This window comes from Blennius ocellaris, assembly GCF_963422515.1.
Source record: "Blennius ocellaris genome assembly, chromosome: 1".
In the NCBI taxonomy this organism is placed as follows: Eukaryota; Metazoa; Chordata; class Actinopteri; order Blenniiformes; family Blenniidae; genus Blennius; species Blennius ocellaris.
Window position 1 is genome coordinate 29,318,158 of NC_137650.1, and position 18,267 is coordinate 29,336,424.

The 18,267-nt window shown below is 41.2% G+C and overlaps 1 protein-coding gene across 1 annotated transcript in view; it reads left to right on the forward strand.

The window, feature by feature from the left end:
• The window catches only part of LOC308129402 (protein TANC1-like), a gene marked incomplete at its 5' end in the record, with an annotated part of 38,117 nt that overhangs the window by 5,856 nt on the left and 13,994 nt on the right, over positions 1–18,267 (forward strand). The window contains 7 exons of the mRNA XM_080495342.1: positions 2,662–2,989; positions 3,641–3,922; positions 10,643–10,759; positions 10,912–11,202; positions 12,075–12,202; positions 15,137–15,368; positions 16,227–16,393. Coding sequence (XP_080351468.1) covers positions 2,662–2,989; positions 3,641–3,922; positions 10,643–10,759; positions 10,912–11,202; positions 12,075–12,202; positions 15,137–15,368; positions 16,227–16,393 — 1,545 coding nt within the window. The remainder of the gene's footprint in view (positions 1–2,661; positions 2,990–3,640; positions 3,923–10,642; positions 10,760–10,911; positions 11,203–12,074; positions 12,203–15,136; positions 15,369–16,226; positions 16,394–18,267) is intronic.

Below are 18,267 nucleotides of genomic sequence, written 5' to 3' on the forward strand. Positions count from 1 at the left end.
CTTTGCATTGCTCAGCCTTGGCCCATTTTCTCAGCCTCATTCTACCACCTGAGCTCCAGATTCAGTCAGTTTCACAGAGATAGCAAGCCTCATATGAGGAATGTGGGTTGTCCTGGCTAAGATAGATGAGGCTTTGGTATAAAGGGAATAACAGTGAGCTGTTTAAACTCCGCTGCCTGTTTCCCCACATCCTTTGTGTTGCAGAAATGTTGCAACGGTAATGAGGAGACCTGAAATGCAGGCGTTAAAGAACCAAAAGATTAGGATCCATAAAATGTATGACCCAAAATCTATTAAGATAGGGGGGAAAATCCACCTGCATTAGAAATATTATATTACACTGTAATTGTTATAGGTGAAAAAAAACAACAACTCACAATACAATAATATACAACAATCTTTTATCCCGTGGGAGGGGTAATACACATGCACAGACACTCACACAATGTATTTATTATAATATAGTTCAAATCCATGGAAGTGTTTAGAGAATCCTTCTTGTTTATCATTTTGACAAAAATTATTTACTGAAGAAATAATTGGCCTTAAGAATAAGGAGGATCTGTTTGGAAAAAAACAGACCAATATTACCAAACATGCTTTCTGTGTGATAAAACGTTCTTCAGATTTCTTAAAGTGAAAGCAACACAATAAATGTTATGAGGATATGTAAACCCATGAGTGTGACATGTATGACATTCAAGGTTGTTGTCAAGTGTTCTGGTTTGGGATTGACTGATAAGTGAATCATTTTGAACCTTTTATCGAGAAACACAGGGTGTTCTGCACTGAGGTAATTATAGGAGCCAAACGCAGTTTATGATGGGTAAAGTCAGGGTATGGTTATCAGAGTTCACGAGTCAATTACAGGGACAAACACGCACAAACGCACACAATAGCAATCATATTAATTCAGACTTATAAATTACCTGAAGTGCATGTTACATTGGAAACCTGATAATATGAAGAAAAACCCACACATGCACAGGGAAGACATGCAAGTGCCAAAATGTGGGCATTAATGCTGTGATACAAGACAGTTAATCACTTTCAGAGATAGCTATTGAAAAATTAAATAAACATAAACAATCATTAGGCATACACATATTCCCATTTCATTCAAAATAAACCCAACGTTGAGATTCGGTATCCAACAAAGTGTGTGTAAATGTAGAAAGAAGAAGTACTGGTGTACAATGTAGAAATAGAGTTGGTACACGGCCCAACATTTCTTAGTGTTACACTGAACCAGAAAATCAGCTGGAAGCCCCAAAACAATTCATTAAGATCAAAACTGGCAATGACCAGGAGCACAAGCACATTACGTACCAGCTCATAAATCATTGTCATTCTCTAATTATCACCTAAATTACCATATCTGTCTTACCGCATATTAAGGCGAATGAGAAGCGTTGCTACACACTGTGTTTAATGTCATACTGACCTAAAAATTATGCACCTTGGTTGCGTATGAAACTGCACTATTATATTAAAGTGTCAGCTAAAGTATTTCTGGGCAAAATTTTAAAATTGATTTGTGACTTGAAGGTGGGATTGTAATTTCAGAGGAGAATTAAAAAAAAACAACCAAAAACCAACATATTTCAAACAGCTCCCTATGCCATCAGTCTTTTAAAAAAGAAAGTGTTGGGAAGAAATATATCGTGTGGGAATAAAGATTAGGGTTGAATAATAAAGCTATCATTTTTAACTTGCGTTTACGTTTTTTGGGGGGAGTAATAGTTTAGAGTTTGCATGTTCTCCCTCGGCATTAAACAGTGACTTTTCTCATCTTGAAACATGTTTATTTTACAATTTCCATGCTGTCGTGATGTTTATGCTATTGTTGGTTCAGACCATATAAGATGGCTGCTTTGTTATTTAGAATTAAAAGTTTTACTTTTACCAACAAATTTAGGCACTTTGGTTTCGTCTTATTTGTTTGTTGGGATTTTAACTGTATTTATGCTTGCTGGAGACTTTTAAATGCAATTTCTCCTGTCTGCAATCTGAAAGCCACTGAAGTATTTTCTTTTAACACAGTAACATTAGAAATGTACCTTCACCCAATGCATGGATTCTTATTTTCTGAAATTGAAACATCTGTTTTTATTAAGTGTCTTTAATTTAAATTACGTGCATCATCCAGGCAGTGTGAGGGCTTTTTTTAAAATGCCTCTTTTATGTAAGTCATAGACGCGTATATTGATATTGGACTTCTTGCTCAGAGTTAAATCCTTTTGTGGAAAGGCAGAATGTTTGAACAGCGACTTATACAGTAAATTGTAAATGTCTACAGAAAGTGATTTAGTTTTAAGCACCACCAACTGTCATTATGAAAATTTGGGAAAATGAGAGCCAGGGTGAAAATAACTGGAATTATCCTCTCTGTTATTCCCATCTGCATGCATCCTCAAACATAGTGACAGTCGCACAGAAGAGCATGCTTGAAGGCAAACACTGTCACACAGAGTGAAGTGCTGCTAAAAGGCTGGCAAGTGACAGTGTTAATTTTTTATGCTTTTGAAAGACAGGATCTTTCATTCTGATGTGAAAGATTTCTTTTATCCCCCCCCCACCCCCTTTTTTTTTTTTGCGTTGGCCCAACCTTCCTTCAGTTCTCGCATGTTATGTAACTTTCTGAAACCCTCTGTTTCCCAGTGTGATACCTCCGCCCAGGGGGGGAGCCCCAGCTCCACTCTGACCTGCAGCACGGCCTCACCTTGCTCAGGGAGCCCGTCGTCCACCCTGAGCGCCAGTGCTGGAGGCCAGTCTCTGCCTCAGGCTTTACCCTTACCCTATTCCCACTGTGGCTCCAGCACGAGCCCCAGTGGAACCCCGTCCAGCCCCGCACACAGCCCGGCGCACAGCCCTGCGCCCAGTCCTGCCCCTTGTGCTGCCGCTGCTGGTCCGAACACAGCGAGCAGCCCTGGGCCTTCTTCTCAAAGTCCCACCTCAACCCTGGAAAGCAAGGACAGTGGAATTATAGGTGAGTGTGGCTGCTTTTGTCCTTTAAACAACATCTAAATGTGTCACATGAGTACACGTTGGGTTTTATGCGCTCGGTGAAGTGTGTTCAGTGCGAGCCGTGCATCTCTGGAAATAAAAAGCCCGAACAAACATCTCTGGCCTATTTAACTCGATATATAAGCGTCGACTTCGTCAGAAACACAAACCATACTTTTCTCGAAAACACCACAGCTGTGTTAACAGAAACTTACAAGAAACATCACTGAGTTTGAAGACTTTGTAAAATGTGCTGCCCTGTCCCACAGCTAGCCTCTCCATGGCTTCTGCGCCGCTTCAGCCTGAAGGCTTCTGCTTCCTGCTGTCAAAACTGGGACACTGCTGTCTTTGTTGCTTATGGGTCTGATTCTCCAAAAATAGGACACTTTTTTCTCCTTAAATAGAGTTTATATTTATAGTTAAATACGAAAGGGGCAAAGGGCAAATTTAGAACAATAAAACTCATTGACTGATGAGTCCTGAGTTCATGTCTGATGTGATATTTGTTTGAGGCTCGTGTTATTACTTTGTTTAGGAGCCATGCAAGTTAGCAATTGCATGCTATATTTTCTGATGTTTTGGGGTTTTTTTTTTCTTTGCCTGTGCTAATTGTATTTTATCTGCTCTGCACAAGCGACAAACACTAGTTCCTCGGAGAATGAGGAGCGCAGCACCTCCAGTGAGTTTCTGACTAAGGACGAAGGCCCAGCGGGTGGTGCTGGAGCAATGGGCCACACGAGCGAGGACCGTCATCCCGGGTTGGCCAGGGACACTCTGACTGTCCAACCACATGAGGCCTTGCCTAAAACTGACATTATGGAGTCCAGAACTCCACCAGCACCAAAAAGACCCCTCCCACAACACCACCTGCACAGCACTTCCTCCCACGCGATGCCCCGGCCCAACTCCGTGGCAGGTATGTTCACCTTTTTCAACTGCTTTTTAAAAAGACTCTGTACATTATTGCTTTTGTCCTGTGAATAATTGATACTTGTTTATTGAATAGATAAAGTGCAGTGTTGCTGCAAAGTAGCAATTTACAAGTGACCTGTTCAATAGGTTTGGGAATGACTTTACTGGTTAGACTATTGTGCACATAGCTGTGTTATTGCTGTGCTTGTCATCACTGTTTATATCGGCTTGATCACTGATTTGTGGGGAAGATGCTCCATGATTTGAATTTGAGTGATTAGTAAGAATAAGCAGCAAAGAAAGAGCTAAGATAAACATCTGGGAAAGAAGCAGGCAGCTCGTATTCAATGCTTGTAAGGTACTACAGATGCTTTTTAAAATATTAATCTTATTGTCAATCACTGCTAAAGCTGGACACAGAGAGAGAGAGAGAGAGAGAGCGAGAGAGAGAGAGAGACAGAGAGAGAGAGAGAGAGAGAGAGAGAGCAGCTTTACAACTCTTCAATTCTTGACACCTGCTATGAGCATTGAACCCGCTAAAACTAGTTTTTGTTTCAGAATTAGTTATTTAGTTAAAGTAATTGGCTATTAACCTGCAATCGTCTGAAGTAGGGGCGTCGCATCGTTGCATAACAATTCAGAAAGGAGGGCGACAGTTTCACCAGGAGAAGGAAATACTTCCCTCGATAATATTGTAAATTTACTGGAGTCTTGCTGATACCTTCTGATTGCTCATCAACCAACAGTGACTCCAGGAAGTCACTGCTCCAAGAAGTAGTACCACATGTAACCAACCCCCCCCCCCCCCCCCCCCCACACACCTTCTAAAAAACACCTCCCTTTCTGTACACAATAAAAAAAAGTGAGATATAATTATTAAGATAATGATTGAATTGCTGAAGGTTCCATTATACAGTTGACGAAGTCGGATAATGAGAGCATGAATGTGACAGATGTGATCTGGGTGATTAATTAATAGACTGATTAATAGTGACTGAATGGCAATTTGATTAAACTGATTGTTGGTTTGACATTTTTAAACTATTCATCACATGCAGTGAAAGCATCATTAGCAGAGTCTCTGTGATGCGGAGCTAAAACCTCACTGCTCCATGTGCCGGCGCTCCACTCGCAGATTAGGCTGGATGCACACGGTGAACAGAACCAGTTAAATGTCCTGGGAGGCCTCCAGTTGTCATAAGAACCCCCCCCCCCCCCCCCCCCCCCCTCCCCCTCTCCCTCTCTCTCCAGTCACGATCTTTTGCTGGTGCACAAGGCTCTTTTTCTTCTCTTAGATGTCAGTTCATTTGTGGTGGGAGCAAAGGAAGAGGTTCCCCAAGGAGCCGATTCACAGTAACGCCTGCCAGTTCCTTCTGTCAGCTGGTGCTTTCATTTGGTTCCTCTTGATAAGATTCAGAATGAAGATGAAGTGAGCTACATGTAGCTGCGAGAGTTTGACTCCATATTGTTTAAAAAATACCATACCATCAAGTGTACATCTACTTAAACATACTCATCATGAGCACAGTGCCAATTAAACCCTGATTCATTCCTCAAAGGAGAATCTTAGTGGGTGTAGCAGCAATATTATAGACAAATAGGAATTAGAACAAGGGAACAAATTGTCAATGTTGGTGGGAGTCCGATGAAGGTTGCCAGAGGCTTGAACTATGTAGTTTTATAGTCAATGTACAAGGGATTTCAGTTTTTATGGGTAGTATCTACAGTACATTAAAATTGTATAGTTTGCCCAATTTTTAGAGTCATCTGTGTCTCCAAGCCAGTTGGGCCTTGACTCCCCTTCATTATTTCTGCCGTCGTAGTAGAATGTCATGTGGTTTTCTTAAACGTTCATCAACAAATGAAAAGGAAAATGTTTTACACGTCGCGTGTAATGAAAGCGATGCCTCTGCGTTAGTATATGCAAAACAACTGCGTTGAACAGAACAAGAGCTTATAGATTAATGTAGGATATGTAAATTACATGATACTCATAGTTCACACATGTCATCTGATGTAATGCATTTTTAATTTTGCAATTAGTCTACTTATAATGAGAATTCTCAATGTGATGATCATGTGGCTGGTGTAGGGAGCGGCCATGTATCGCTTATGAGAAGATTTCTAAGATAAAGGCTGGTAGTTGTGATAACACAAACACGAAAGTTAGTCTGAGATAGTACATCGAGTCAATACTGGGTCTTTGCATCACCACCTCCCCAGTGGATTGAGACTGAGGCCACTTTGGCTGCGTTGGGCAGCACAGTACACATTGTACTGGCTGTGGGCAGAACGAGTGTCTGAAGCACTTGGTTTCTTTTTTTCTTTTTCTTTTTTACTGCGAAGTCAGGAGTTGAAAATGGGCAGAAGCTCCATCGATTGCTGTGTTGCCCATTCCTTCTGCATATTTTTTTCCTGTATCTAAATTATGTGAGAGTGAATGAGTCCTTCCTAAAGTTCTTTTTCATGTGAGGCTCCATTGCCACTGGCCTACAAAGGCACTCAAGCATCCTGGTTCTCATTATGGGTGTCGGAGGTTTACTGCAGCTTTAAATGACCGTCGATAAATCCATATTAGACTTTCTTTTGAAGTGCACAAGTTGTTCGAATCTCAGTGGGGACAGGGGATTCTGGAAGTTTTGTCTTTACGGACAGATCTTTATTCACCTGCTCTCAGATGTACAGGTAGGATAGTCATACATTTGGCGGAATACTTCTTTTCACTTTCTGAAGGAGATTTAGCAACATCGATGCCTCCATATACAAGTTATCGATACCAAGACACCAGACCACGAGATTAGTTTCAGTAAAAGAGAGCTAACCTCCCTGTGACAGATTGCACTGAATGGCCCAGAGTTTTAATATCGGTTTTGTTTTTATAGAGGATTTATGATAGCAGTTTTCCTGTTCCCTCGCGACTCAAGACAAAACAGGATTTATTACCTTTAACGATTAAAACTATAAATCGGCCCCCGGTTACTACGCAGTATGTGTAAAGCCAATAAAATAAAAAGCTCCATTAGCCAGGGTGCTTACCCTTACTCTTTTACGTCTTTTACGTCCATCTATCCCTCTTTCCCAGGGTTGCGGGGGCTTCGGCCCCAGCAGAGTGGGTCGGAGGCTCAGAGAGCCTGTTACAGGACTAAAACAGCCAATTTCATTTTCAACAAAGCTGGAAAAAACTGCCTAAAACTTCTATGGACGTAGGAAGAACATGCAAACTCCATATAGGGAAAATAGTATTGAACGCCTTGAAGCAGATGTACTAACCACCTCACCATAGTCCAGCTATTTATACTTTCAAAGATAGTTTGTTTGTTTGAAACAGACCCTCATTGTAGCTGCAGACACAAGGTATTAATAGATCAACCTGAAGGATTTAGGGCATTGGGGCCATCGTTTTTTTGTTTTTTCTCCCACCAAATCTGTCTCTGACAGCTTCCTCCCAGTAAACAACACTTGACCAACCGACTAATTATGATCGGTTGAGTATGAATGTTTGGGCTGTCACACCTCACGGCCAATTGTGTCAAGAATTTATGACTCTATAATGACTTGATTTGACACAGACGACTGTCAGACCAAAAACGCTTGCGAAGAGAGATGAGCGGATACAAGAATGACATTGATCCTCGCCTTTCACCCTCAGAATTTCTCAATCGCAGCTGCTTTAAATGGTTGCCTTTTTTTTACATTTCTGGTAGCTCGTGATTTAAGTGTTTTAAGTGATGCTATCCCAGATGCTGTAGGCTCGTGCTGCAGAATTGACCTTTAAAGTGATGAAGGCTCAACAGGGGCCGTAGAGTGATCAGCTACACTGTCATCAGCAGGGTACACAAAGGTGGGCAGTGCGTGTGTTTGTGTGTGTGTGTGTGTGTGTGTATGTGTGTGTGTGTGTGTGTGTGTGTGTGCGTGCGTGTGTGTGTGTGTGTGCGTGCGTGTGTGTGTGTGTGTGTGTGTGTGTGTGTGTGTGTGTGTGTGTGTGTGTGTGTGTGTGTGTGTGTGTGTGTGTGTGGGGTAGGTTGAACCATCAACAGTGGAAGGATGAGCTGTCCTCGTGTCTCTGTGTCAAACTGGCTGTAAACATGTTTTAACTCTTTCTCTGTATCCTCGGTCCACTCAGCCATTTGGCCTGGCTGTCTTTCTCATCCCACTCCACACCTCCTTCACACTGTTTTGCTACAGACTGTGCTCTATCCTCTCACTGTGGATGTTCTTTCAGTCCTCGGCTCTCCACTCCTGCTCTCGCTTGACAATTAAGATAATTCAATGCACTTTCCTTTTCTTAAAAGCTCTCCCCTACTTGAAGGAAAGGAGTTCTCAATGGTTTTAGTCTTTTCACCGTGTCGCACTTGCCCGCACCCATCTATTTTCTTTTAGCATAATTGCCATGTTCCCACTGTAATTGATTTGTCTTGCATCAGACCCCCTTATTGTCCACTGGGCCCCCCACAGACCGGGCGACATGCGCTCTTAACAACCCTGCAAATTATAATATTTACAAGCCGTAGCAGCAGCTTTTAACCACACACTCCCCCACCGCTGCTGCTGCAGGATGATGGACAATGTACAAGAATATGATGTGATCAGCCAACGTGTGAACTGTATGTTCCAGAGTAATTTCTAAAAGCAATTTTAGTGTGTCTCTCTGACTGTTCTAAATATAGCGGTGGGAGTGATGGTCCCACATTACACCGTGTAGTAATGTTTAATATTAAGAAAGGGCAAACACATTTCATACTGTTCACATTTGATTTAGAGATTTGTTGCAATGAAGAATGCTGGGGGAAGAAAATGTTGCTGGCTGGTGTCTGCAGGCTATATAATTGCTGCTTTAAAGCTCTCTTGTGTGCTGCAACAACATTCAGAGATTTCCTGAGATTAGCAACAATTATTCTTAGCGCGTGAGGTCATTGTATTGTCCACTGCCTTCACTGGTGTACCTGCAGTGTTTTATAGTGCAACGTGACTTGAATCTTTTTTTTTTTTCCCCAATCCACTCTGAAGGTATTAGAGGCAGCACTAATGCCAGATTTTCTGATTTTACAGAGCATAATTTTTTTTTGTTTTGTATATTATATCAATGACAAACACTAATGCTAATGAGGGAATGAATGACATTTCGCCATCTGCTGCTCATTGAAAAACTTTAGAAATGAACATGTTAAGTCTTGTTGCAACCGGTTCTTCCTTTAAAGCATCATATCGCTCTATATTAATGCTATTTCACAAATTTAAACATTAATTTTTACAGACGCAACACACAAGACGGACAAGAAAGGTTGTGAATATTCACAAAAGTAATATTATTTCTAACACAAGAGGTCTAATATAATAATAATAATAATAATAATAATAATAATAGTACAATGTAATCTAGTTGTTTGTTTCCTGCCACACCTCAGTGCATAAATCACTTGGATCAGGATCTGCCACATCAACATCGAGAGACTAAATGAGAAAAGGTTCAGCAGAGGTTCATGCCTTGCCATCTGTTCCAGAGAGAGTCCGGCAACTAACCAAGGAACTGCAACGCTTTACACCACATGCTCCTGTGAGCCTGCTTTTGTTTCACAACGTTAACCAAATTTACTGTAGTACAGAAATATGGAACTATCTTTTATTGGTTTGTTCCCTTAGAAGAATAGAATATCGTTGGTTTTTTTGGGTTTTATATTTAATTTGTTTATCAAAGGAGTCTGAAACAGCACTTTTTGGCACGTACTGCATGAAATTCAAGTATTTTCAGTACAAGTGGGAAGAATGACTGCAGCACGCAATCACAAAACCCTTCAGCGTGTGTTTTTGTGTGTGCGCGCAATCTTTTTTTACTGTGTGCATGTACAATGAATGTCTTTCGTCATTGTGATGTTCAATTAGAATAAAATATGAAGACAAATATCTGTCAGATGCTTTTCTTTACAATGTGGTTGTCTTCATAACTATTCGTACTTTAATACTGAATCAGTATTTCTGAGTTACAATATCAACAATAAAATTATTTGTAATTCTAATTATTTTAACACTATAGTTCATCTGCATTATGACATACAGTAACATCAGAAATCAAGTGTGAATTTCTAAAGAAGACCAACTTTTGAAATACATAAAACATCATTATCTCATTTTTCACTAACTTGGATTAAGCCTCAGCTAAATGCCTTGAGAACTGCAGAAAATAAGCCAGGATGACCTGTAAACTCTGTAGTGTGAGTGGGCTGGTGGTTAGGTGAATGTGGGAGTATACAGAACTCCAGCTTTTCATTTCTTTGCCGTTGGTACAGCATGTTCGTTATTTGCATTTATAATGCTGGCTTTTTTTCTTTTTCTTTTTTTTTGGCTCATTTGGTCATTAGAGGAATGTGACAAATCGTGTCATTGACAGCTGATACATTCTTTTGCATTACGGCGCGCGATGTGTTTCCACTGATTATCACAAATCTGATGTCCTGACGTGTGAGACAGCACAAAACATTCGGTCATTTCAGACTTGTGTCAACTCGAGAATACAAGATGTGAAGTGAGTTGCGTTCTCCTCTCCTTTCTCTCGTCTCAGCAAGGTCATTGAACATTTATCATTAAGAGCAAAAGCTGTTTATGTGTCACGTCTCCATGGTTACAATAGTTGACGGGAGCGTCTGCAGTATCCATGTGTATCTCTTGCACATTTCCTGCACCGTTCTCACACCGTTGAATTCATTCGCCACCCATTCTCTCTTCGCAGCAACAAGCTCCACTCGGCTGGAGGATTTGAGTTATCTGGACGGCCAAAGGGCTGCTGGGCACAGGAGCTCCGTACGCAAACACAACACAGCTGGACGCACAAGTGATGAATCCAAAGGTATTGTGTGGCTTCACTAAAGGGTTAAAAAAAAAAAAAAACCCGGTATAAATATGGCTTAAAAAGCGTCTCCAGACCTGTGTGAAACATGTTTCCACCATTAAGCTGTCCAGTCTCATACGGCTTTAACTCTTCCCTCTCGCCGTGTCCAGGGAGACTGGTGCCATTCAAGCAAGTGGACATCATGCTAAAACCACTGCTGTTCGAAGTCCCTGGGATCACAGCAGAAACACCGTTTGTGGGTCGAGATTGGCTCTTCACGCGCCTGGAGGAGGTCCTGAGAAAAACCAGCAGCTGTGAGGGACGCGGCGCTGTCGTCGTGGGCAACGCCGGATCTGGCAAGACCGCTATTATCTGGCGGCTGGTGACGCTCAGCTGTCATGGCATGCGCACGCCGCTTGGAGGTCCCAGCATCGCTCACAGCCCCAGCTCCTCCCCCAAATGTAAGTTTTCGTTGCATGCAATTTGTATTTGTGTGCGTTCCCCAAGCATCCGGGAGAACACAGTTAAAAAAAAAACCAACACACACACAAATAAAACAAGCTGAATTCATATATCGTCCACTCAAGATGGTTTCCAGTGAGAGATTGGAGGAAATATCACTTTTCGGGAAGGGATTTGGTAACTGGGTCATGCACTCTTCTTTCAAGATCCCCCCCTAAGGTTTCAGTGCTGATTGCACTTGTGTAAGGGGGGGGGGGGGCTTTTTTTCCCTTTCTATGAGTGGCCCTGAGACTACTCATTTGTCTGAAAAACCAAACAGAAAACAACCAAATAAGCTCTCATCCAAACAGATTTTTTTTTACATAAATGTATGTGTCATACTGTGACATGTTGGATTATTTTTTGCCAATACAAGTGGAGACACCAAGATGGTGGCCACAAAAACATGATTTTTGTTCATTTTCACCTGATTTCAACCTTTTTCTGGTTTATTATATTGTGTAAGATTACAGGCTGAAGTTCAAGCTGTTCATAAGAACAGAGTGGCATTCATTTGTCAGCACCGGCGCATCATTTATTGATATATGCATCATATATTGTCCTTTTAATTTAATGTCAACAAACCCAGGTTAAAAATAAAATACTCCAGATATTAGACATTGACATAAGCACTGTAGTAGCCATCCACTGTGCTGTTGCCCCATGTCACCATTTCCAGTCTTGATCACAGATGGACTCATTAAATGCGGCAGTTTAATTGTGTTTCTTTGTAGATTTCACGTCTTGACATTGCCGTGCCTCCGCCTGAGATTCCCTCCCAACAAGTGTAAATGGCAACCTTGCATTTGTTGTGGCTTTGTGCTCTGTTCAGGTGGGGATAAGCACGGAAAAGCAGCCTCCAAACAGACAGTCGATTCCCAGCCCAGCCAGAGTGCTTCTGCGGGAGCGGGTGATAGCGCTGCACAGAGGAAGGAGGCTGTCAGATGCTTAGCTGCCAAGGTAACTCAGCACACACGTACACTCGGGTGAGTATTTCTATGCTTGTGAAGACACTCAGTGAGGAATTTCTTTGTATCCTGTAGCTATGACCTTAAAGCGACAGCTTCATGGAAGTGTGCTTATTGGCTTTGGACGAGAGTACTGTGTGAGAAGATGGACTGTAAAATGTGAAGGTGGGGGCAGGAGAGTTATATTTTAGCATAAAGAGAAGAAACACTCTCAAAATCTGCCTAGCAGCTCATCGATCGTTCACTAACTGTTATGTTATATGATGGACCTTTTGCTCATTTGAAAGTGCGGCTATAATTAATGCTGGGCGGGGTGTATGTGTCCTGCGCTATTTCTTGACTCCATGTGGTTGCAGAGAGGCAAATAAAACAACTCAGTGAATAACTTCATTTGCATTGTGGCGTAGCGGTCAGCACTCTTGACACGGCAGGAAGAGCCACAGATGGATTTTGGTTTTGGAGATTTTCTGTCTGTGGCGTAAATGTTGTTCCTCTGTGTCCACAGATTTTACGCTTGTTCGGTTGGATCAACTGAGGACTGTAGATCACAAACTAATAACTGAACTAATCATACTTTATTAATCGCCTTGGGGAAATCCCCCCAACACCACACCAATTTTTTTTTTTTTTTAATTGACCCATGCTAATTCTAAGATGTGGCGGTGAGGCCACATTACAGCGCTCCTGGGAGCTCATAAGCTATTCAACAGAATCTTAAGCAGTCTGTGAAGCTCAAAATGTAAAATACCCCATTTTTGCATCGTCAATTATCACACAGTGTAACTTTTGACTTCTCTTTATTTAAATCAAACAATGATGTTTGGCGACTTTTAACCAATAACAAACGGAGGCTCATGCGGTGGCCAATCAGATTATATGAAAAATCATGCATTGATGGATTTTAAACACCTTGGGAGTGTCAAGCAATATCTCTTTTACCGGCTCTCTAGTCTTTCTGCTCAGCTATACTAACCAAATGTTGGCTCCCACTTCATAAATAATAGATATATGGCAAACTGGTAGTGATCTTTTTAATATTTCAGATAAGTACAACAACAAACTTTTCAAAAATGTCAAAAAAAAAAACTCCCAGTTACATAACTAATATGGGACACCTTTAAAACAAAAATACTAGAGAAAAGACTCACCTTGGTCCTCACAAAGACACAGAAATAGCACACACACATCGCCACACGACAGCTTTCTGCGGTTATTTATCTTGTTGCCAAGCAGACTGCTGACTCACCTGCAGTTAGAACAGACAAAAGGAAGAAATTACATTTACATTACAGCGATGTCCATAGATCTATCATTTTGCCATGGTTGTTTTGATGGCCCTCTCCTTTTTTTTTTTCATCCCCGTGCAGTTTTCTCACCAGATTTGTAAATATGGTAATTTAATACAGCATCACACACAGTACTGCAGGGAGCGATGGCTGCTGCAAGGCTTGATATAAAAGGGCCGATCAGGGATCATTTCAAAGCGATAAACACACATCAGCAATGCTCTCAAAGGGTGGCACATTTGTGACTCGATATTTTATTGTCACGGCGTTTTGTGAGCACATGTAGAGCCTGCCTGCCTCTGACTGCATCATGTAGATGACATGGAAGGTTCTAAATTTACTAACTTGGCCTCAATAAGAGTTTCCATGGGAACAAGTCCGACTACTTGAGATGGTGGGGATGTTTTCTGAAAAAGTACAATAATTGATAATGTTACATCAGGCCCTCTCATGGCCTTGGCTGAGACCTATGAAGCCACATACTGTGAATTCTGCTCAAGGTCAATTTCTGTTCATCTCCAAGAGGAGCAGCTGGCATTGTGTCAGTATTTTCTCAGCATATCCTATTTATTAGCGTTTCATTTCTCAAAACCTCTCATTTACTTTACCTTTGATCCTGCTGGCAAACAAACTGACTTGTATAAACCTTGTTTGTGTATATATACTGCATGTCGGTATACACAGTGTTTTTGCAGAGATCTACTGAGTGACACATTCACTGATGTCAGTCTGCAGGAGCAATATTACAGTGCACTTAACTTTATCATTCTCCTATGTTTTTGCTGTCTCATATTTTTTTGTTTCGTTTGCTAAATCAATTTGTTGTGATCCTGGTTTTTTATTTTTAATATGGTCTTGATCTTTCATTCCTTCGCCGAAAACTCACAAATTATGCAGCTTGAATTTATGCAATCACATTCTTACCCCCAATTTGCAGGCCAACCAGTTTCTCTAATTTACCAAACACGGCAACGCTCTCTCTCAGATTCATAATAGAGCAAATGGGAGGCGCATGCAGCTGCAATCAGATGAGCAAACAACATGCAGTGATGGCACGGTTTACCTCGCAAAATAACTGTCAAGACAAATTGTGTTTCCGGATAAAAGAAATGAAGAAAAAAAAAAAGTAAAATATCTTGGGTAGAATTAAACAACTTCTCTTCAGATTCAAGGTGGCTGCTATCGGCATAAAAATAAACCGAAATCACATTTGCTTGAATGGAAACACAAAGGCTATAATAGCTAAATAATTCAATATTCAGATATTCAACAATGTTCACCCTCGTACATTTTTTATGGGGTTAGCTCCATCACAATCTCCCATTTTGTAGCTTGATCCTCTTTTAGTTTATTCTATTTTTATACTTACAACCAGGAACAAATTTACATTAATTCATGGCTCAACTCCCCCCCACCGACAGTGTTTCTAATGAGAAAATCAAACATTTTGATCTCTTGCAGTGACCTGTCCTTCACAGATCTAATCTTTTCTATTTTATCATCTTTTGTCCACGTTTTCGCTCTCGAAGCTTCAACTACTATTTTACTTACATTTAGGACCAAACACATTGTCCAAGATACAAAACTCTGCATGTAACCCGTGTTTTCTCAGTTCATCACCTGCGTCTAACCCCTGTCAGGTGGTGGCCTACCATTTCTGCCAGGCTGACAACACCTACACCTGCCTCGTCCCAGAGTTTGTACACAGCGTCGCCGCCCTGCTGGCCAGAGCACCGCAGCTCACCCCATACAGGGAGCTTCTGATACAAGAGCCTCACCTTCAAAACACACTGAGCCTGCGCTCCTGCGTTCAAGACCCCATCGCTGCCTTCCGAAAAGGAATATTGGAGCCCATAGCCAGCCTGCGCAAAGGTACTGAAGTCTGCACACACATGCACTTTATGACAAATGTGGTATTCAAATTTAAAGACCTTTTAAAGTTTAAAATAGACCCTGTATAAGGTGGAAAACTGTCTTTCTTCCTCGTTCTCCAATTAAGGAGCCCGTTGCCATCTCCTGTGTGAAATAGCCCATTAATGACTCCAGGATGGGCTCATAGATTATTTTCCCTCGCTAAGGTCAATCATCGGCTACACTGAAGCAGATGTTTGGTCATTTACATACAAAAATGATAAGTGCTCCTTTTGCCCTGGTGAATCACAGCATCCCACCAGATTTCAAGGTCATGAGATACTTGGGAAAGCCTCTGAATGTTCTGGGTATATTACTTTCTCATGATGCAGTCAGTCAGCGAGATTGATGTGCTATTACGGCCGGGCCCTCCACAGTCTGAGTACAGAAGTGTTTCGTCTACTCCATCTCTATTAAGCAGGTTGGAAAAAGAAATTGAGAGCCCTTGTGTTAGCGAGTGTGAGTATTTGAGTCCTCTGAGCTCTGCAGAGATGCATCGACAGCACAGCGTTGCGAAACATGATGGATATGTCCTGTTTCAAGCTAACAATGGCCTTTGGTCCCTTTCAGCAGAATTTAATCAATATCAACTGTTGTTTTTTCTCAAGCTCTCTGTTGCAAGAAAAATGGTAAATAAATGGTAAATGGATTTCACTTATAAAACAAAGATATGTCTAATTTATCCAAAAACGTCTTTTAGATTAAAACCATTGCACAATGTTTTTTTTTTTTTTTTTTTTTATTCTTTCATTGCAAGGCCAATGTTATAAATGTGTTGTTTCAGTAGCTGTTTGCTCTTTTTATTACATTCCTATTTAGAGCGGAGGCTACCGGAAGATGACTACATCATTTTGGTCGACAGTCTTAATGAGGCCGAATTCCATAAACCAGATTACGGGGACACCATTGCTACCTTCATCACAAAAATAATCTCCAAATTTCCATCCTGGCTGAAGTTGGTGGTTACAGTGAGGACGGGCCTGGTGGTGAGTGGGATATTTCTCTAAAACGTAGCTCACCTGTCTGTCTCAAAGAGATTAAGCACCCACATCACACCCAGTTTATTTATTGCTTATTTATGTATTGTGGCATCCAGCCATGCAGCCTCTTCCTTTCCCTCCTCCTGTTTATTTCATGTGTTAATGGGTTTTCTTTAATATATTTTGGATTATCTTATTTTTAATATATTGTATTTCTTTTTTTTCATTATGCGTTTACAACCCAATTTATTCCATTGACAAAAGTGGGTGAAAAAAACACATTTTTGTACATAATATCCATAAATATGGGACACAAGGTCCAGGGTGGAGTGTATAATGATGAACAGGTAAGGAATATACTGCATAAAAACATTTTTTTTTCTCTTATATCATGCATCCTGGTTTTACCTTGTCCCACATCTGTGTATCCACATGCATTATACTAAGCACATTTTGTTTTTGTTTTTTTACAAGATAATATTATTCATAAATAGATTTAAAATGCATATAGCTCCAGACGGAAAACTGTCCATGTCACTCTGGGTCTTAATACATCATTACATAAATGTATTACATAAATGAATGTGGCAATCCCCTCACTCACTGTCGATGGGACTGTGACTATGCAAAAAGTATTTGTCGAGACTATTTATAGATCTCATTGTAAATAATCACCATAAGTAGGGTTGATGACCTTGACAATGATTTCAACGCTACAATAAAAATGTCCTTGTTCTCAGTTTAATTAGGATGCGGACTGCTATATGTTTAACTTCACTTTGGTACCAGAAATCTCTTCAATAAGTCTCAAATCCTTTAGAAATAAAAACTTTATTGAGCGCAAGCTATAGACATAAGATAAATGAGAAAACAGGGCTGTGTACTTTGAATGAACCAATCCTCCAAGCTCCACCTTACCTCAAAGTACCCAAATACACAGAGGTATTACTTAAACCTGCTTCTTTTGTACGAAATCCCTGGCCACTCTGTGCAGTTTGATGTTGTGCTTTTACTGCCACGATATAGACATTGTGGCATTTGGCACCGCTGTTCTCTCTCTCTCTCTAGTCTGATGTATTTCCTCAATCCGGTTGGTAATCCCACCAAACAGCAGACACATCTGTCCACTGCCAAAGCCAAGCCTCCAAATGCTGCATGGATTATGTCCTGAATGGATGGCAATACTACTGGGAGTCTGCTGGGAGTCTGGAGCTTGACAGCCAGCCAGCTGGTTACATAATTGGATTAGTGTTTTGGAATACACAAAACACATTTGGGGTCATTTATTTTATTTTATTTCTTCTTTTTTTTTCGTGATGCATTTGATGTCAGCGAACATAAAATATCAACATCTAGCATAAAACGTACCGCGACCGTCTCACTCGTGCAGTATCCATGCTTTCCCAATGACATCCTCACATACCCCCCCCCCCCCCCCCCCCCCCCCACCCCTTTTCTGGAAATGTGACAAGAACAGCTCACTCTTGTATAACAACCTGGTTATTTCACCGTGAAGCGAATCAAAGGGTGAAGTGCAGCACCGTCCAAGACCACAAGTCAAATGCTGGTCGTCGAACCAGAATGTCAGTCGCTGTGAACGAGGAACTGAGCTGCAGTAACGTGAACTTTTTGCCCAATCAGTCATAGCCGGTTTTGGCCAGTGTTGAGCAGTTGAGGATGGCAAGAGAGGGGATGAAATGTGAATCTGAGAGATGCCTGTGAGCAATGTTGGAGCTTGAGTCATTGTCACACTATTTACTGTACTGTATCCCATGGCTCTGTGTGAGTCAGAGGGAACAGCATCTGAGGAATAGGTCCTGTTTTTGGTGTGTGTTAATTTGTCCTTAGCTAATGCAGCAAAGTCACGCAAACAAGAATTT